The sequence below is a fragment of the Scyliorhinus torazame genome, chromosome 27 (genome assembly GCF_047496885.1).
Source record: "Scyliorhinus torazame isolate Kashiwa2021f chromosome 27, sScyTor2.1, whole genome shotgun sequence".
Lineage (NCBI taxonomy): Eukaryota > Metazoa > Chordata > Chondrichthyes > Carcharhiniformes > Scyliorhinidae > Scyliorhinus > Scyliorhinus torazame.
Window position 1 is genome coordinate 14920204 of NC_092733.1, and position 21280 is coordinate 14941483.

At 45.8% G+C, this 21280-nt stretch overlaps 1 protein-coding gene across 5 annotated transcripts in view; it reads right to left on the reverse strand.

Moving 5' to 3' along the window:
* LOC140403227 (microtubule-associated serine/threonine-protein kinase 1-like) overlaps window positions 1-21280 on the reverse strand; it is a 217797-nt gene that overhangs the window by 49518 nt on the left and 146999 nt on the right. For all 5 annotated transcript variants that reach the window (XM_072490987.1, XM_072490989.1, XM_072490986.1 and 2 more), the window contains 5 exons: window positions 20046-20147; window positions 15623-15755; window positions 11408-11475; window positions 8876-8961; window positions 6714-6922 (listed from right to left, as the gene is read on the reverse strand). In XM_072490987.1, the coding sequence (XP_072347088.1) occupies window positions 6714-6922; window positions 8876-8961; window positions 11408-11475; window positions 15623-15755; window positions 20046-20147 (598 nt within the window). The remainder of the gene's footprint in view (window positions 1-6713; window positions 6923-8875; window positions 8962-11407; window positions 11476-15622; window positions 15756-20045; window positions 20148-21280) is intronic.

Sequence of the window (21280 nt, forward strand, 5' to 3'; positions counted from 1 at the left end):
TCTGCAGCCAATTTGCCCACAGCAAGCTCCTAAAAATGGCAACGTGATAATGATTAGGTGGGGTGTGTTTCTTTTAGTGATGTTGTTTGAGGGTGAAAGTTTGACCAGGTGTTGTAACCCGGATAAGATCTACAGGGCCGCAGCAATCAGTCTCCCCGTGAGTCTCTCCGAATACGAGCTCCCCCTCTAAGCGGGCGGGGAACCCAAGGTCAACCATTATTGAGATCGGCATAAAGTCAGTCAGCTATGGAACGGACAGGGCAGACCCAACTGGGATCTGGTGCATATTGTAAATATAATGCTTTGCAATAAATCAGGTTTTCTTTTTAACCAACCGCGCTTGAACCCATCTGTGGCCTAAACCAGGGTATCAGAGAGAACTCGCCTACTTGTCTAAATGCAGGATTAGGCATATTGTGGTAACTTGAGACCACAAAGAAGGAATGCGTTTGAAAGAAGGAACTTAAGACCATAAGACATAGGAGTGGAAGTAAGGCCATTCGGCCCATCGAGTCCACTCCACCATTCAATCATGGCTGATTTCAACTCCATTTACCCGCTCTCTCTTCATAGCCCTTAATTCCTCGAGAAATCAAGAATTTATCAACTTCTGTCTTAAAGACACTCAACGTCCCGGCCTCCACCGCCCTCTGTGGCAATGAATTCCACAGACCCACCACTCTCTGGCTGAAGACATTTCTCCTCATCTCTGTTCTAAAGTGACTCCCTTTTATTCTAAGGCTGTGCCCCCGGGTCCTAGTCTCCCCTGTTAATGGAAACAACTTCCCTACATCCACCCTATCTAAGCCATTCATTTTCTTGTAAGTTTCTATTAGATCTCCCCTCAACCTCCTAAACTCCAATGAATATAATCCCAGGATCCTCAGACGTTTATCGTATGTTAGGCCTACCATTCCTGGGATCATCCGTGTGAATCTCCGCTGGACCCGCTCCAGTGCCAGTATGTCCTTCCTGAGGTGTGGGGCCCAAAATTGCTCACAGTATTCTAAATGAGGCCTAACTAATGCTTTATAAAGCTTCAGAAGTACATCCCTGCTTTTATATTCCAAGCCTCTTGAGATGAATGACAACATTGCATTTGCTTTCTTAATTACGGACTCAACCTGCAAGTTTACCTTTAGAGAATCCTGGACTAGGACTCCCAAGTCCCTTTGCACTTCAGCATTATGAATTTTGTCACTGTTTAGAAAATAGTCCACGCCTCTATTCTTTTTTCCAAAGTGCAAGACCTCGCACTTGCCCACGTTGAACTTCATCAGCCATTTCTTGGACCACTCTCCTAAACTGTCTAAATCTTTCTGCAGCCTCCCCACCTCCTCCATACTACCTGCCCCTCCACCTATCTTTGTATCATCGGCAAACTTAGCCAGAATGCCCTCAGTCCCGTCATCTAGATCGTTAATATATAAAGAGAACAGCTGTGGCCCCAACACTGAACCCTGCGGGACACCACTCGTCACCGGTTGCCATTCCGAAAAAGAACCTTTTATCCCAACTCTCTGCCTTCTGCCTGACAGCCAGTCGCCAATCCATGTTAGTACCTTGCCTCGAATACCATGGGCCCTTATTTTACTCAGCAGTCTCCCGTGAGGCACCTTATCAAAGGCCTTTTGGAAGTCAAGATAGATAACATCCATTGGCTCTCCTTGGTCTAACCTATTTGTTATCTCTTCAAAGAACTCTAACAGGTTTGTCAGGCAAGACCTCCCCTTACTAAATCCATGCTGACTTGTCCTAATCCGACCCTGCACTTCCAAGAATTTAGAAATCTCATCCTTAACAATGGATTCTAGAATCTTGCCAACAACCGAGGTTGGGCAATTGGCCTATAATTTTCCATCTTTTTCCTTGTTCCCTTCTTGAACAGGGGGGTTACAACAGCGATTTTCCAATCCTCTGGTACTTTCCCTGACTCCAGTGACTTTTGAAACATCATCACCAACGCCTCCACTATTTCTTCAGCTATCTCCTTTAGAACTCTAGGATGTAGCCCATCTGGGCCCGGAGATTTATCAATTTTTAGACCTCTTAGTTTCTCTAGCACTTTCTCCTTTGTGATGGCTACCATATTCAACTCTGTCCCCTGACTCTCCGGAATTGTTGGGATATTACTCATGTCTTCTACTGTGAAGACTGACGCAAAGTACTTATTCAGTTCCTCGGCTATTTCCTTGTCTCCCATCACAAAATTACCAGCGTCATTTTGGAGCGGCCCAATGTCAACTTTTGCCTCCCGTTTGTTTTTAATGTATTTAAATAAACTTTTACTATCATTCCTAATGTTACTGGCTAGCCTACCTTCAAATTTGATCCTCTCTTTCCTTATCTCTCTCTTTGTTATCCTCTGTTTGTTTTGTAGCCTTCCCAATCTTCTGACTTCCCACTACTCTTTGCCACATTATAGGCTTTCTCTTTTGCTTTGATGCATTCCCTAACTTCCTTTGTCAGCCATGGCTGCCTAATCCCCCCTCTGATAACCTTTCTTTTCTTTGGGATGAACCTCTGTACTGTGTCCTCAATTACTCCCAGAAACTCCTGCCATTGCTGTTCTACTGTCTTTCCCACTAGGCTCTGCTCCCAGTCGATTTTCGTCAGTTCCTCCCTCATGCCCCTGTAGTTACCTTTATTTAACTGTAACACCTTTACATCTGATTCTACCTTCTTTCTTTCAAATTTGAGATTGAATTCGACCATATTATGATCACCGCCTCCTAAGTGCTCCCTTACTTTAAGATCTTTAATCAAGTCTGTCTCATTACATAACACTAAGTCCAGAATGTCCTGTCCCCTCGTGGGCTCCATCATAAGCTGTTCCAAAAAGCCCTCCTGTAAACATTCAATGAATTCCCTTTCCTTGGGTCCACTGGCAGCATTATTTACCCAGTCCACCTGCATATTAAAGTCCCCCATGATCACTGTGACCTTGCCTTTCTGACATGCACTTTCTATTTCGTGGTGCATCTTGTGCCCCTGGTCCTGACCACTGTTAGGAGGCCTGTACATAACTCCCATTATGGTTTTTTTGCCTTTGTGGTTCCTCAACTCTACCCACACAGACTCCACATCATCCGACCCCATGTCGTTTTGTGCTATTGATTTAATTTCATTCCTAATTAACAAGGCAACCCCACCCCCTCTGCCCACTTCTCTGTCTTTTCGATAGGTTGTGAATCCCTGGATGTTTAAATGCCAGTCCTGAATCCCCTGCAACCATGTCTCTGTGATGCCTACCACATCATACCTGCCAGTCACAATCTGGGCCACAAGCTCATCTACCTTGTTCCATACACTGCGCGCATTTAAATATAGCACCTTTAATTCTCTATTGACCGTACCTTTTTGTTTTCTTAGTGTGGTGGACCTTGATTTACTGAGCCTTTCCATACACTGTGTCATATTTTGTGGGATGGGGACTATTGTAACCTCTCCTGAGTTCTGTCTTTTCGTGCTTTTTTGTATTCCTAAGCAGCTACGCTTCCCACGGATTACTTCACCTCTTGGTTCCCTGACTTTCCCTTCCCCCCCCAATCTTTAGTTTAAAGTCCTATTGACCACCCTATTTACTCTTTTCGCCAGAACACTGGTCCCAGCTCGGTTCAGGTGGAGACCATCCCAACGGTATAGGTCCCCCCTGTCCCAAAACTGATGCCAGTGTCCCATGAAAAGGAACCCCTCATTCCCACACCACTCTTTCAGCCACGTGTTAACTTCCCTGATTCTTGCCTCCCTATGCCAATTTGCATGTGGCTCGGGCAGTAATCCGGAGATTATGACCCTTGAGGACCTGTTTTTTAATTTGAATCCTAGCTCTTTATAATCTCTAAACAGGTCCTCTTTCCTAGACTTGCCTATGTTGTTGGTACCGACATAGACCACAACAACTGGATCCTCCCCCTCCTTCTCCAGTATCCTTTCAAGCCGGTCAGAGATGTCCCGCACCCTAGCACCGGGCAGGCAACATACCATGCGGGACTCTTTATCCTGCTCACAAAGGATACTATCTATCCCCCTGATAATAGAATCCCCTACAACTACAACTGGCCTATTTACTCCCTCCCCTTGAATGGCCTGCTGAACCATGGTGCCTTGGTCAGCTGACTCATCCTTCCTGCAACCCTGTTCGCCATCCACACAGGGAGCAAGTGCCTCATACCTGTTGGACAGAGTCAAGGGCTGAGGCTCCTGAGTTCCTGACTGCTGGTTCCCTTTACCTGCCTGACTTGCAGTCACACCCTGCTGTCCCTGGCCACTAGCAGGATTTAAACTACTTACTCTGACAGGTGTGACTGCCTCCTGAAACACAGTGTCCAGGTAAGTCTCCCCCTCCCGGATGTGCCTCAGTGTTTGAAGCTCAGACTCCAGCTCATCAACTCTGAGCCGGAGCTCTTCGAGCAGCCAACACTTACTGCAGATGTGGTCGCTGCAGCTCGCAATGGGATCTGCCAGCTCCCACATCAAGCAGCTCAAGCACATCACCTGACCAGCCATCACTAATTAATTAATTTAATTTAAGTTTATGGTGGGGGCAGCTTCAGCCAATCAGACACTACCCTGCACTTTTAACTGAAAAACCGCTCAATTAGATTAACCACTTACCTTTCCTGGTTACCTCACTGCACCAAACTAGCAAATTCTCACTGTCTGTATCTCTCTCACTCCGGCTGTGTCTCCTTGACCTGCGCAATGCTAATAATATAATATAATAATGCTAATAATAATATAATATGGCACTTACCTCACACCAATGGATCTTATTATTAGGTTAGAGGAGGAGGGTGCGTGGGAGACACTACACGTGTAGTGTCTCGGGTTTCCTCTCCACCAGAATTTATTGGTGGGGGTTGGGGGCGGGGGGGGGGGGCACCTTCCCAGAAGTCCGCGGGTCGAAAAAAATAAAACAGAAAAGAAGTGGGTTTTTTTAAAAGGAGAAACTTACCTCCCAGAAATCACTTGCGCACCGCTCCCGCTGAAATCGACTGGCCTGATCCTGTGAAGGTAAGTGTTTTTAAAGGAGAAACTTACCTCCCAGAAATCACTTGCGCACCACTCCCGCTGAAATCGACTGGCCTGCTCCTGTGATGGTAAGTGTTTTTAAAGGAGAAACATACCTCCCAGAAATCACTTGCGCACCGCTCCCGCTATAAATAAATAATGAAGTTCAACAATAACAGTAATAACTATGAGAACAGGAGCAGTAGTAAAACAGGTCTTGCTTACCAGCTTACAGATAGAAAATAACCCACCCAAAGCTCACAATGCTCAGAGCCTTCAACAGGCGCCAGTAAAACAATTACCGAGGAGAAAGGCAGAACACTCTGTATTCCAGATGATACTCTGTGACATTTATGGTTGACTGAAAGCACAAAGCTTTCATCATTGTGTGATGTTGCCATCTTTACCCTGTGAGATTACCATTGGTGCATTTTATGTTTAGAATTTTGCATCGATGGGTCTGGGACCCGATTCCAACACAACCCACAATTGCGCGGTCAGTGTTTCAACTGTCATGTGAGTGTCTCTTTAAGAAAGGTTTTTGTCTTATCGCATGGCTTCAGTGATGTCATTTTGTGGGAGGAGCTCAGCTGTGGCTGTATGAGGTGTTTTGGTTTCGCTTTCAGTTTTTGACTGCTGTGGCCCACAGATAAGGAGAAAGAAGTGTTTTGGAGGGCAGCACGGTGGCGCAGTGGTTAGCACTGCTGCCTCACGCCGCCGAGGTCCCACGTTCGATCCCGGCTCTGGGTCACTGTCCATGTGGAGTTTGCACATTCTCCCCGTGTTTGCGCGGGTTTCGCCCCCACAACCCAAACATGTGCAGAGTAGGTGTATTGGCCACGCTAAATTGCCCCTTAATTGGAAAAAATGAATTGGATACTCTAAATTTAAAAAAAAAAAGAAATGTTTTGGCCTCTCTCGCTCTCTATTTTCATTTTTAAATATCTGTACCAGAAGTAAACAGGTGGTGACTACCTGATTTGGTAACTTAAAAGATATATTCAGGGAAAGCCAGTCTCATTCAAGTGAGAATACAGTGTGCTGGGCCACGACCTTGAATAGGGGTTTTTGTTTATGGGATTTTGTTTTTGAATTGGAACAGTTAAAGGGGGAATTCATTAAGTGTTATACATAAATTACTGTAGCTGGGTGGTGTCTTTATGTTTGTAATTGATAAACATCCTTGCTGTGTGTTTATATAAATGTTAACTAAGTTCTTAGAATAAAGCTTGTTTTGATTAAAATGTCCAGAAAGGTTGATGAATCACTCCTGAGGTGAAGGCTCTTGTGCTCCTCCTAGCTAAATTCAGCATAAATTTATAGGTCAGGTGAAGTTCATAATACACTTTGGAGTTTCTAAACCCTGGCCCGTAACAGAACCAAGATGGCAATCGATACAAGAGCGCACTAGAGGGTCCGCAGGTGGAAAGGAATATTCAACTCATCTCAGCTCATACACCCAGAAAAAGCTACAGACCCATCCCCCACCACAACAGCCAAGTGCCTTTAACGCAATTGCAGGTTTCCTTATGTGTAACGTACGTGTCACTCCCATGAAAAGTATTTACCCATTTATTATAATCACAATCATTTAAAACGTAGTCCAGCGTTTGTTCTCCCCCTCCCCCCACCCACCCTCTGCACACCTTGACTTGAGGGGATGCAATGGTCGGCTGACACGTGCCACTCTAATAACTCACCTTCGACGTACTCCATTACCATGCAGAGATGCCGCCTGGTCTCAAAGGAGCAGAACATACTGACAACAAATGGATTCTCTGCAAAGGTGAGGATGTCACGCTCCACAAACGCCTGCTGAATCTGGTTTCGGAGAATCAGGTTCTGTTTGTTGATCTTCTTCATGGCAAATCGCTGCCTCGTCTCTCTGTGCCTCACCAGGTAAACAGCACTGGAACAAAGGAAGGACCCATTCACTGTAAATAATAGGTTCTCCTCACAGAGCCAGATTGTTTGGGGTTGCGTTGCAAAATTGGATTAATGGCGCAGGTATAAAACATGTGCAGGGATATAGGGACCTCGGGGTTCATGTGCATCGATATGGCACATAGTGAGGGAGTAGTTAGCAAAGCAAATCTTGTGTTTCTGAGTAGAGGTATTGAGTGCAAAATCATGGAATTTATGACTGAACTTTTATAAAACTGTTCTTAGGCCACAATTAGCGTAATGCATCCAGCTTTGTAAGGATGTCATAAAATCCCATAGAATCCATACAGTATAGAAGGAGGCCATTCAGCCCATCAAGTCTGCACCGACTCTCCGAAAGAGCATCCCAAACAGGCCCACTCCCCTGCAACCCCACCTAACCTTTGGACAATTTAGGGACAATTTAGCATGGCCAACCCACCTAACCTGCGCATCTTTGGACTGTGGGAGGAACCCAGAGCACCCGGAGGAAACCCACGCAGAGAATGTGCAAACTCCACACAGTCACCCAAGGCTGGAATTGAACCTGGGTCCCTGGCACTGTGAGACAACGGTGCTAACCACATTGCCACCGTGCCGCCCCATGTAAGGGTCCATGAGAGGTTGCAGAGGAGATTTACCAAAGTAGAGGGATATTAGTTTCAAGATTAGGTTATGGAAAGTGGGGTTGCTTTTCCGATTAGTTGACGGTACAAGGGCTAAGCACATAGATTTAAAGTTTGGGCAGGAGATGCAGGTAGGAATGTGAGGAAGAGCTACTTTACACACAGTAGTAATGACCCTGAACTTGCTGCCTCTAAGGGAAGCGGAGGAGATCAATGATTTCAAAAGGAAATTGGATGGGCACTTGACGGAAATAAACTTACAGAGGCTGCAGTTGAATGGGACGAACTAGATTACTCTGCAGAGAGCCACCATGGATTCGAAGGGCTGAATGGCCTCTTTCAGTGCTATAATGACTCTATAACTCATTCTTGTTCGAGTGCCTGTGTTCCGTCCAGTTATATCAGCCAAAGAACTGGTTAATTCCAAAGCAGAGTACACCTCCACCAATCCATTTAAGAATGAAATCAGAAAGTCCTTTTCTACACAACAGGTAGCTGAAATTTGGAACTTGCTCTCCCTCCCCCAAAGTCTGTGGATGCTCGGGGAACAATTGACATTTTTAAGGCTGCGTTCGATTTGTTGGGTATTGTTATCAAGGGATAGGGGACAAAGGTGGTGTTGAGGTGCAAATCGACTAGGATCTAGTTGAATGGCAGGACCGGCTTTGGGGGGCGGAAGGGGGTGGGCCGAATGGCCTCCTTCTTTTCCTCCGGTGCCAGCGAGGGCTCTCAGTGACACTAATTGATGGTCAATTCTTATTGATGTCTCTGTGTGAAGCTTAATCGCTAGACTTGGCAAAGGATCCTTGGATCCTTGCATACATAATTCCCATTCCTTTCCAGGATAACTTTGGAAGGCATCCACTCATATTACAAATTATAACCCTCAAGTCATCAAAGAAAAGACTCATACACCATCTGCCATCTGTTCCAACTCCACATAAATACGTAAAAGAGCAGCTATACACTGCTGCGCCTCATCCTCCCATCTGTCTGAAAGGAATTCCGACTCCAGGAGTCCCTCGGATTTTAGAGTAAGCTGGAATTTTCTGCAGGGAAATCTGGGAGAAAACCTCTCAAGGGATGGAACTATTGAGTCAGAAAAATATTGGAGATGGTTTGTCTGGGCGGGGAAGTCAGGTGATGCAATCTCCAGGAATATGTCCAATCAGAGCTGGCAGCCACATGGCCATCATCCAATCTCTATAACCATTTATTTCTTATCCCATTAGAAGGTCTACCCCAGGAGGTTAACTACAATAAAGCAGCATCCACACCTTTCAAATTAATAAAGTATCCGCATTCTCACTTACCCGTATGCCCCATTGCTTATTAATTTAATGGTGTCAAAGTCTTCTTCAGATGGTGCCTTTGTGGGTTTACCCGAGGTTCCGCGGCACTGAGAAAAACCAAACATGTCACTTAGAGAGCGGGATTTCCAACACCAACTCGCATTTATATGTGCTCCACACAGGGATAATCAAAATATTTTACATCGGGCCAAAGGATATCGGGCCAAATATTGGGGCCCTCGGTTTAGCACACTGGGCTAAATCGCTGCCTTGTAATGCAGAACAAGGCCAGCAGCGCGGGTTCAATTCCCGTACCAGCCTCCCCGAACAGGTGCCGGAATGTGCGACCAGGGGCTTTTCACAGTAACTTCATTGCCGCCTACTTGTGACAATAAGTGATTATTATTATTAGGAGGAAGTCTGAAGAGGAGAGGCCTTGCTGAAATTGGTGCGGTTTGAGGGGGAGCCAAGTGAAGAGCTAGAGGAGCTCAGGCAACTGAAGGCACAGCCACAGATGGTGGGGAGGTGAAGGGAGAGGGGGCGGGGGAATACACCAGAGGCCAGAGTCGTAGGAATGAGCGTTGTAGCAATGTTATAGAGCTGGAGCAAAGACCATGCAGAGATTTAAACACCACACTATTAATTGGGAGCTGGTGTAGGTCACTGGCAGTGAATGGGACATGATTCAGGATAGAGTGCAGGAAGAAGGGTTTTGGATGCGTTCCAGGAGACTTTAGGATGGGAAGGCTGCCCGGGAAAGCATTAAGAATTACAGAATGTGGAGGCATGGAATCAATCTTACTCTGCAACTTGCAGTGCAATATTGGGGGCAGAGGGATATTCTGTGTGTGTGAACAACCTTCCCCATCTCTAACCTGTATCTTACTCCAGGATATATGACCACCTAAATCTTAGCTTATCTTCACTAGTGAATTAAAGCAAAGCCCACTCTGTTCATGCACTCTAATCCAAGAGTCCGGTAAAAAGGGAAAATGTGCAGCCAGCATCAAGAGAAATTTACTTGTTAAAATTTTAAATCTATACTGAAGATTGATTAACATTCCTGGGCGTAGAGCAGTCTTCCTCTCTCCATTGGGTCAGGTTTCGCATCGGCATCCCTCCAAGCTGACTGCAACCCTTTCAAAATGAATTGCAAAGTGAGTTTCCTATTGCATTTGTGTGACATTTCCATTTACAGCATCAGCCACCCTTGAAACTCCACTGAACAGACGGCCGCTTTCGGCTATGGTCTCTTCAACTGGAAAATGAGTTAAGTCTCAGTCTTTCATCCAACACAGTCTCGGGTATACTTGTGCACGAGGAGGTGAGAAGGAGACTTGCTAAGATACTACGGTGGCAGAGTAAGGGAGAGGCAGAGAAAAGGAGAAGCAAAGAGGCAGCAAGGGAGAGGGAAGGAATACCATTCACAGCGAGAGACAAAGCACCTCACACACAATCAGTTCAACAACATTGCACGGGCAGAAAGCATCCCACAGCCATGTAATCGAGCAACCTTTTCCCAAAGGTAGAGGAGTCTAGAACTAGAGGGCATAGGTTTAAGGTGAGAGGGGAGAGATACAAAAAAGACCGGAGGGGAAACTGTTTCACACAGAAGGTGGTGAGCACCTGGAATGAGCAGCCAGAGGCAGTGGTCGAGGCGGGTACGATTTTGTCTTTTAAAAAGCAGTTAGACAGTTACAATGGCAGGGTGGGTATAGAGGGATATGGGCCAAATGCAAGCAAGTGGGACTGGCTTAGTGATAGAAACTGGGCGGCATGGACAAGCTGGGCCGAAGGGCCTGTTTCCATGCTGTAAACATCTATGACTCTATGACAAGGTCACCTGAGACTCAAATCCGCCAATGACACTTGAAAAGTTTTGCTGAGGTTAGCAGGAGGTCAGATGGACCGTACATACAAGCAAGGCACTGAACTCTGAACTTTTAGTGTAATTAGCTATAGTTGCCAAGGGTCCTTTGCCATCTCTTTCCATTAGAGGGGGAGCGTTGGTTATATATAACTTGAGAAGTGGTGGCGAGGCCTCCATGAACTATTGTGAACTCTGGAATGCATCCCAAACATTAAAGCAAAATCCTGTAGACGCTGGAAATCTGAAATAAAAACAGAAAATGACAGAAACACTTAGCATGTGTGGAGTTGCCGTTTGATGAGAATTGATGAAAGGCCATCGACCTGAACCTTTCACTCGGGTTCTCTCTCCACAGACATTATCAGAAATTGTTGTTGAAAAATTACAAATGCCTCAATAAAATGTTTTTTTTAAAGGAAGAGGCTGAAACAACCCAGTTGAAACAGCGATTTGAAGATATTCAGCCAGAGTCTGAAGTGGTCCTAACAGGAGCCACAAATCCGTTCTGTGCAGCAAGTATTACTCTATACATCCAGTCATCTGGCCAGATGACACATTGGTAACACGGACCTGTACATCTCAGCCCGGAGAGTCAAAGGAGAAAACAGGAGGAAAAAACCTTTTAAAGATAAATACAAACGTAGAAAAAGAAGCACAGTAAAGTTCCAACCAAAGTGACTCACATCTATCAAGTCAACCAATTCTTGCGTGTTGAGGCTTGGGCTGTCGTAGGTGTCCAGATGGGCCATTTCTGCTTGCAAGAATATAGGAATAAGTAACATAGCATTTCCAGTTTAACAGGCCTGTCAAACAGGCCAGATGTTAAAAGCCTTACTTCCTAAACAGTGTTATTGCAGCTGTGGTGTGCAAAGACTGGTGGCCATATACTGGAATAGATTATGTTGATGGGAAACTATTAATATACAAGACTACAACTATGTGCATTAACCAGACTGAGGCCTCACTTCCAATCATCTCATCTGTGCAGTTAAACAATGTTAATCGAAGGCATCGCCCCTTTAAGGTAATGCTATGTTCTCTAAACTTTGAGTTGATTGGTTAGAATATGCCACCACACAAGCGTTTAGAGCACAATTGACGTCCAAATCAGATAAGGCTATTTTAATTAATGCTTCACTGTGGTTACCTCAACCAATTTTAAAAGGAAGTCTTTAATGTTTTTTTTGTTATTTTTGTCCCTCTTTTCTTATCCACCCCCACCTACCAGCCACCCAACTCTGTTGCCCTGTCATGGGTTTCTGTTGCAGCAGGAAGTGTGACGACTGGGAGATTTTAGGAATAATGGATTTCAAGTATTGACCAATTTTGGGGGTTTAAAACCTGGTGTTGTAGTGTGTTTCCTGCAGTGGTCATGTTTGTTTTTTAAAAATCCTCAATTTTCAGAGCCAACAGGTGAAATTGACCAGAGGAATGTGTTTTTCAGTCTGGGCTCGTGCACTGTGGTCTGACTGGGGAAGTCCTTGGAGAGTTCATTTGTTATTCAGCTTGGAGGGATGATGTCATTGCTGAGAAAGCTTTTGGAGAGGAATGAAGTCTGATCTGGGATTTGACTACAAGTAAAGGCAGTAGGATAGTTAGAAAAAGAGTAATAATAGTTAAAGCAGAGCAGTCTTGTCTGAAGACAAGGAAGATGCTGACACAATCCAGCTGAAACAGCGGTTTGAAGATATTCAGCCAGAGTCTGAAGTGGTTCTAACAGGAGCCGCAAATCTGTTCTGTGAAGCAAGTATTTCTCTCTGCCATGCTGATTTTAAGATGGATTGAGAGCTGCATGTGTCTTTTCTTGTTGTTTAATGGGGAATTGAGTATTGTTTAAGAGGTAATTGTAAGCTGTTCTTTTTGGGTGTGAAGTTAAAGAGTTTAATATTGTATTCACAACAAATCTTTGTTTTAAAATACTATCGCCCTATTTCTTCATGCAATCACTCCTGGAGCGAATCCTTCTTTCCGCACAGACTTATAACATAAACTAAAATATTGGGGTATCGGCCCAGTATCCTAGTCACTTTTGGGGTTTGATCTGGGGTCACAATAGGAAGTTAATTGCAAAGCTTTGTCAAGATGCTTTAATTGGCCATCAGGAGACGTGTAATATTTTTCAGCCTGCTCACAAGGCTAGCGTATACACAAGAGGGCAGTGTGTGCTCAAGAGGCAGTGCACACACAAGAGGGCAGTGATGGATGTGCGGGTAGTGTGGACACGAGGGACAAGGCGTGCAGAAAAGGGAAGCCTGGGCAATGTGGAGGACAATGTGTGCATGGAAGGATAGGGTTTTGAGTTTGATGCATAAAGAGGCACATGCCCTCAAGGGGCCAGTAATCACAAAAGGGGAACTGTGCTCTCTGATTCCGTTCTCTCATACTGGACAATCCTGTGGCTTGTGTATCACCACACACCACATGGATTAGCTGTAATTTTAAAGGATGTTACCTGTCCATACACCCCTGGCAGAAAAATAATCACCCCATATTTATACCTCAACAACATCAAATCTGTCCAGTCATATCTCACCTACAGATGGAGAAAGCAAACTGTTACCTATCCCCGAAAGCTCACTGAATAAATGTGTCTCCAACTGCAGTGCGGAAATATTGAGAGCAGAAAGTCTCCTGAGTGGAGAATGAATAAAGGTCAGGGGCGTCATTCTCCGACCCCCCAGCGGGTCGGAGAATGGCCGTTGGCCGCAGTGAATCCCGCCCCTGCCGGTTGCCCAAGTCTCCGGTACCGGAGATTGGGTGAGGGCGGGAATCGGGCCGCACCGATTGGCGGGCCCCCCCACTCGATTCTCCGGCCCGGATGGGCCGAAGTCCCGCCGAGAAATTGCCTGTCCCGCCGGCGTGGATTAAACCACCTTTTGAACGGCGGGATAAGGTGGCGTGAGCGGGCTCCGGGGTCCTGGGGGGGGGCGCGGGGTGATCTGACCCCGGGGGGTGCCCCCACGGTGTCCTGGCCCGCGATCGGGGCCCACCGATCCGCGGGCGGGCCTGTGCCGTGGGGGCACTCTTTCCCTTCCGCCTCCGCAACGGTCTCCACCATGGCGGAGGCGGAAGAGACTCTCCCCACTGCGCATGCGCGGGAAACTGTCAGCGGCCGCTGACGCTCCCACGCATGCACCGCCCCGACATGTCATTTCTGCGCCAGCTGGCAGGGCAACAAACGCCGTTTCCGCCAGCTGGCGGGGCGGAAATCCCTCCGGCGCCGGCCTAGCCCCTCAATGTTGGGGCTCAGCCTTTGGGGCGGCGCGATGCCCGTCTGATTGGCGCCGTTTTGGGCGCCAGTCGGCGGACATCGCGCCGTTTGGGGAGAATTTCACCCCAAATCTCTCACCAGTGGCTGCATTCTGGTGATGACTGCTGATAAATGCGCATTTCAGAGTGTCAGATGAGGACAGGACAGGTATTAGCTACGACGCCTCCTGCAGTTGAATAGTCGGCCAACTGCACCAGTCCGGTGTGCCAATTGCTCAAGCACAACATTGGAGACATGACCACAACACTGTTAAGACCAACCGTGTGCCCCGCATTCACATCTGGGATCCACATTGCCACCTCGAGCATTCATGTCGAGAGGGCTAGGATACAAGACCAGGGATCTACTTCTGAGGCTGTATAAGGCTCTGGTCAGACCCCATTTGGAGTATTGTGAGCAGTTTTGGGCCCCGCATCTAAGGAAGGATGTGCTGGCCTTGGAAAGGGTCCAGAGGAGGTTCACAAGAATGATCCCTGGAATGAAGAGCTTGGCGTATGAGGAACGGTTGAGGACTCTGGGGTCTGTCCACGTTGGAGTTTAGAAGGATGAGGGGGGATCTTATTGAAACTTACAGGATACTGCGAGGCCTGGATAGAGTGGACGTGGAGAGTTTCCACTTGTAGGAAAAACTAGAAGCAGAGGACACAATCTCAGACTAAAGGGACGATCCTTTAAAACAGAGATGAGTAATTTCTTCAGCCAGAGGGGTGGCGAATCTGTGGAACTCTTTGCCGCAGAAGGCTGTGGAGGCCAAATCACTGAGTGTCTTTAAAACAGAGGTGGACAGGTTTTTGATCAATAAGGGGTTATGGGGAGAAGGCAGGAGAATGGGAATGAGAAAAATATCAGCCATGATTGAATGGCGGAACAGACTCGATGGGCCGAGTGGCCTAATTCTGCTCCTATGTCTTATGGTCTAATGGTCTTATGGAAAGGGCACTGGCTGCAGTGGTCCATTGTGCCAAGGCTGGCCTTTGGAAGGACTACCCAATTTGTCCCATTTCCTTTTCCCTTCGCCAGGTCCCTACTGTTTTTTCTCTTCAAGTATTTATCCAATTTCCTGTTAAAAATTACGAGTGAATCTGCTTCCCACCGCCCTTTCAGATCTGCATTCCCGATCACAATCCACTGCGCAGAAACATATCTGCTCAACTGCTCAATCTTTGGCAAATTATCTTAAATCTGTGCCCACTGGCTCTCGACCCTTCTGCCAATGAAAATAGGGTCCCCAGTTCTAGTCCATCAAAGCCCCTCTAGTAATGATGCTTAGACTTCAAAAGTACACTACAGCCCATTCATCTCCCAACAGCCAGTTGGTGAAGGATAGTACCGGAGCCAATCTATAATCAATCTGAGATTTATTTACAAAGTTATACATTACATGCATACACCTCCTAACACAATCACAGTTTTAATAAATGTCTCTTTATATGTGCTCACTCGTTAATGTCTACCATCCGCTTACAATTAATGAGGCTTATAGCATTCCTCTTAAGATTTGAATGTACGTTTTCTCTTGATTATTTCCTGATTCGGAAGTGGCGCAGTTTGGTAACATTGGACAGTGAGTGATAATTGACTTGCACCAGATAATCAAGGGTTAAACCAAAAAGCAAAGTGCCCTTACCTTCCAGGGGGTCCCGGGTGAGTCCCAGTTGACTGATGATGTAACGGGGGATGTCGATTTTAACCCCATGGCCCTCCTTCGCGTGGTCTTCAGCTGCTTCCAGTAGATGGTAAAATTCCTCTGGATTGAACTCCTGAATGAAGTGGGCAGAAAATAAGGAATGTCTTTAAGTGGGTTTGACGCAGCACCGGTGAGCTTGGCGAGTTCTTCAAAGATCAATCAGCCAGGCCTCGAATTTCCTTGGAGTTGGGCAGTTTGTGCATGCAAGCGGTCTTTCCTTTCCTGCTGAATCACAAGGTTCTGGGTTCAAGTGTCACTTTGAGGCTAGAGCACAAAACATCTATGCTGACACTCCAGTGCGTTTCTGGCGCAATGCTGCACTGTCTCCTGGATTAAACTGATCTATACTCGGGTGGATGTAAAATATCCCATGGCACTATCCCGATGGTAAGCAGGGGAATTATCTCCAGTGTCCTGGCCAACGTGCAGTCCTCAATTGACATCACAATAAGCAGATTATATGATCATTATCACAATGCCGGTTGTGAGAGTTTACGGAGTGTAAATTAACTGTGGTGCCTCCGACATTAAAACAGTGACTACTTTATTCCCTGTAAAATGCTTTTAGACATCCAGTGGACATGGAAAGCGCTCTATAAATAAAAGTCTTTCTTTTTACATTGCACCTCCGATGAAGGTACGGAGCAGCTCTGAGTAAACCTTTCTTGGGTTCTCCTCCAATGAGAAACATTTTTTGAAATGTTTTTATTAAGGGTTTTTCGTATTATACAGAGCGAAGATAAGCGTGAATATACATCGGAAAAATATATTTACATTGACCATCTTCCATTATGTACACTGGTTGTCTTTCGTTATTACAATGGTTAAAGATTCTTGTTTTTTATTTTCCAAGAAGTGTTTAGTTCTAGTTGGGTCCCTCACTTCTCTCTCCCCCTTTTCTTCCCTCTCCCCCTCCCCTTCTAATTCTCCGGCGTGCCCTCTTCCCTCATTGGTTCCTTTACCCTGATTCTGTTGGGGTGGCGCAATGCCATGTATTTTGTTATGTGTTGGGCATGGTTTGACTCCATGTTTTAAGATACCCAATACCTTTCCGCAGTACCGGACACGGAAAAACGGAGGCGAGGTAAGATATCTGCCAATCTGACACGTGGAGAAGTCGGGTGACTCCTTAAGTGTTCTCAGCTGTTAGGTGAATGGGACATTCTGAATTCTCCCTCCGTGTACCCGAACAGGCGCCGGAGTGTGGCAACTAGGGAATTTTCATAGTAATTTCATTGCAGTGTTAATAATGTAAGCCTACTTGTGACAATAAAAAAAATATTGTTATTATTGTGCATTCAGCTGCCTGGACCCAGAGCTCAGGAATTCCTTCCCTAAACCTCCTTATCTCAGTCTCCTCTTTTAGCATGCTCCTAAAAACTGATCTTTTTGCCTGAGCTCTACGTCAGTTAGCTCAGCACCTCTTCATCTGACTCGGTGTCAAACTTTGTCTGATAATTTGTTTCTGTGAATAACAGCGGGACATTTCACCAAGGTAAAGGCTCTATAAATAAACGCAGGATAAATCATGATGAATGGAAGATTTCCCACTGCAAACAGACAGCATCTGTCAGAATTGATGTAAAAACAGGACCGTTTCAGATTAACAATTCGCCTCAGCCCCAAACCTGTAAGAAATATTTCCCAGTTTCTCCCCCAAAACAAACATTTCCACCAACATCCTTGAGGTTCCGGGGAGGGAAACAGTAAGTGGGAATTAGGTACGTCTTTTGCTCGACACATGAATTCCATGCTTGGGTAGGCAACCCACCAGCATTCCTTAACCAATCACTTCTTCACAAAAACCTTTTTAACAGCCCCAAACACACTGAAGCATCCATCCCAAAATCAAGCTGACTTTCTATGTTGGGGAAGCCGGAAGAGACAGGAGACTGTTAGGTCAACCGGGACTTCAAGCTAATAACTTAAAACACAGATGAGTCCTTCCCAGCAAGGCAATGCAGCTGTTCATTCATACTGAGAGTAATTCTGAGTATGATTGGCAGCACTCAGCTTGTACCCGCATTTTAAACCCAGCTGTGAGATCATGAAATGAAATGAAAATCGCTTATTGTCACAAGTAGGCTTCAAATGAAGTTACTGTGAAAAGCCCCTAGTCGCCACATTCCGGCGCCTGTTCGGGTAGGCTGGTACGGGAATCGAACCGTGCTGCTGGCCTGCCTTGGTCTGCTTTCAAAACCAGCGATTTAGCCGTGCGCTAAACAGCCCCTCATGTGCGAATGAGCAAATTACGAATGCAGTGACTAGGTCAGGTTGGGCTTATTGTTTAATGGATTGCTGAGCTCCTAGCTGGCTGCGCTTAGAGACCCAATACTGAGAAAGGGGGAGAGGAAACGCCGACGGGTTGGGGGAGCTTGAAACTCACTTGGCCATGTCAGATTTTAATTGACCGAATGGGTTCAAGGTCATGGAAACGGATGGATTCTTTCAGCGGTGAAAGCTCTCTGCCTCCATTATTAAATTCATCAAGTGAGCTGAATTTAAATCAGTGTTTATAGTGCTTAATAATCCAGGCTACACGGGTTCAAATCCCACCCGACCGGCTTGAAACCATTTTGCAGAGTTATTGGGGGTGGGGGGAGCAGTCAGACTAACGCATCCAAAGAACCAGCAGAGGCCGGCTGGGCTGAATGGCTTCATTCTGTGCTACATCACTCTACCGTTCTAATAAGCATCAGCCAGGGGTGCCAGTGTAGTTAGATCTGGTGCACAGTTGCACAGTGTGTAAGACACGAACCACCATACTCACTCCAGTCGCTCAACTCCATGCTCGTGGAAGGAATTTGGACCAGCGTCCCGGGCTGTGTGTCCCAACTGAATATCAGCAGTTGAGATATAGGCCAGAACTCTTTGGATGTTGGGGTTCTCTCTTCCCACTGACAGCGCACCTTCGCCCATGGGTTACCCAGCAGCGAGGGGGGGGCTTCAATGGGAAATCCCATTGACAAGCGGCGGGACGAGAGATTCCACCGCTAGTGAACAGCGCCCTGGCGAGAAACACGCGTCTGGGATATGGATACTCCCGCCCGTAGTGTGGACAATGTTTCATTGCCATCCACCTGCCAAAGTGCAATCTCTTAATTCTCTCCCTTCAAACGATCCAGCATGCCCGCATCATTTGTTTGGAAGTTGGTGGAGGGGAGCCGAGTAAAGGCTTATTTTTGATGATGTTGGAAACAAGAGAGGTCACGAGAATCAAAATGACCCTTCACCATATACTCTTCGAAATCCAGAAAAAAGGCAACATTAGTGAAACGCTAACGCTTTTATTCCCTCAAACGTAGAGACATCTTACCTCCTGAAATCAACAGGTTAAGACTTTGTGCACAACAGTTCACATAGAAAGGGCCAAATCTTTCCTGGCCTCTCACACATCTCCAATTTCCTTTGCTTCACCATTAGCAGCTGTACCTTCAGCTTAGGGCAGAAGATCTAGGAATCCCTCCATAGACCTCTCTGCCTCTTTCTCATCCTTTCACAGACTCTTTGACCACCTTCATTGACTTGCAGTCAATTCCTATCTGATTTTGAGCCACTTTACCACATTGAATGTACTTCATAAATCCAGTTGTTGACATAAATCTTAATTTAACTGCACACAGCACTGGGGGGAAAAAAATGAGTAAAATGGATTTAGATTTATTGTCATGTGTACCAAGATACAGTGAAAAGTATTGTTCTGGGTACAGTTCAAGCAGATCGTTCCAGACATGAAATAATAATAATAAATAATTTTTATTAGTGTCACAAGTAGGTTTGCATTATCACTGCATTGAGGTTACTGTGAAAATCCCCTAGTTGCCACACAGAGGGGGAATGCAGAATGTCCAATTCACCTAACAAGCACGTCTTTCGGGACTTGTGGGAGGAAACCGGAGCACCCGGAGGAAACCCACGCAGACACGGGGAGAACGTGCAGACTCCGCACAGACAGTGACCCAAGCCGGGAATCGAACCCGAGTCCCTGGCGCAGTGAAGCAACAGTGCTAACCACTGTGCTACCGTGTCGCCCAAGCAAGACATATGATAAATACACAATGGTTGACGCATACGGAGTCTAATGCTAAACGGAAGTACCCAACTTGAGGCAACACCCATTGCTCATAATCGAAAATCATACTAAAATAAATGTGTGATTTTCACGTGATCTACCTGCAAGCTACACGACTCCGGTGCGCTTTGGTTCACATGATTGTGGGCAAAAATCGACAGAACTAGCCCAGAGTAAAGACAAAGACTCCGCTTTGTTGTAGTGTCTGAAGAGGATATTTGAATGACGGGATGTAATACCATTGGGAAATGGAACATTCACTTTGTACTTGCACAAAACAAAATGGCTCACCAGGCACTCCAGTAACCGTGCAGGCCGTGCGATGATGATCAGGAGCTTCTTCACCAGCTGCGTCACAAAAGCGACCTCTGAACTCTCGGACCGCTCGTGTGCCTAGAAGGAGTTAGAGAATATCGCCTGTAATAAATGTGACCGACAACACTTTCATCTCTGCAAGGGTGCTGGATGCGATCGGACGCAAACAACCAAAACACCAAAAGCGCTCCCGTTGGGAATGACTGATACTAATTCAGTTCCCTGGTACCATCATGGCCAGGAAAGCCACCCAGTCAGTTCACCAGCCCAATCACATTCCCAGCACTGATCGGTCATTCAGATAGAATGAAACAACAAAATGGATTTAAAGTTAATTCAATTCTTAACCATTTGGTTGAAGTATGTGGGAATTATCTTCTAAGTATTTCTTTTATTGATAAGAGTATTTTGGAATTGGGAAGTGGAACTCATTGGATGGCCCTATAAAAGGACCAGCACAGACATGGTGGGACAAATGGCATTCTTCTATGGAGTAAGATTCCATGAACACGATGAGGCATGAATTAAAGGTCCAAGCAGCTTGAGGGATGTGTGCTGTAAATATTAACCAGGTATTGTGATGATAGGTAGTCTGTCATCTGTACATAATATGAGTAGTTCATCATCACTGTAAATTCTATGATCTATGATCTGCATGTGTATTATAAGTTATATGATTTACTGTTGTAGTTCTACCATCCGACCAGCAGGTGGGGTGAGTAAGCAGTCTCAAAACCTGGGATGCACCAGGTGTTGCATCAGAAGGAGTATGTTCGGAGCTGATAGCAGTCACAGTTTTAAGTAGCTCTGTTGTATCTTAGTGTAAGTTAGTGATAGACGTTTATTTCCAACTGTATTCATCCTTGACATTTTAGTTATTCGTTAATATAGTGTTAGTAATAAATAGCTTTGTTTATAAAACAAAGTCTAATGTTCTTTGTTCACATCAGCCCAATCAAAAAACATTACAGGTATTTGCTCGAAAGTCTCTTTTACGTTTTCGTGAACACCCTGCATCCTTTTTGCCTGATGGTGGTTTAGGCTCAGTGATAGGAATGGTCTGGGTGTAGGGGTCTATTGAATCAGTTGTCCTTCACTGCCCTCTGACACCTCGCTATCGAACAGAACTGCCATTAGGTGCTTGGTAAAAGGAGAAACGGATCTATCTCCCAACACTGATGGTCCAGCACCCAGTATGTACAAAGTTATTA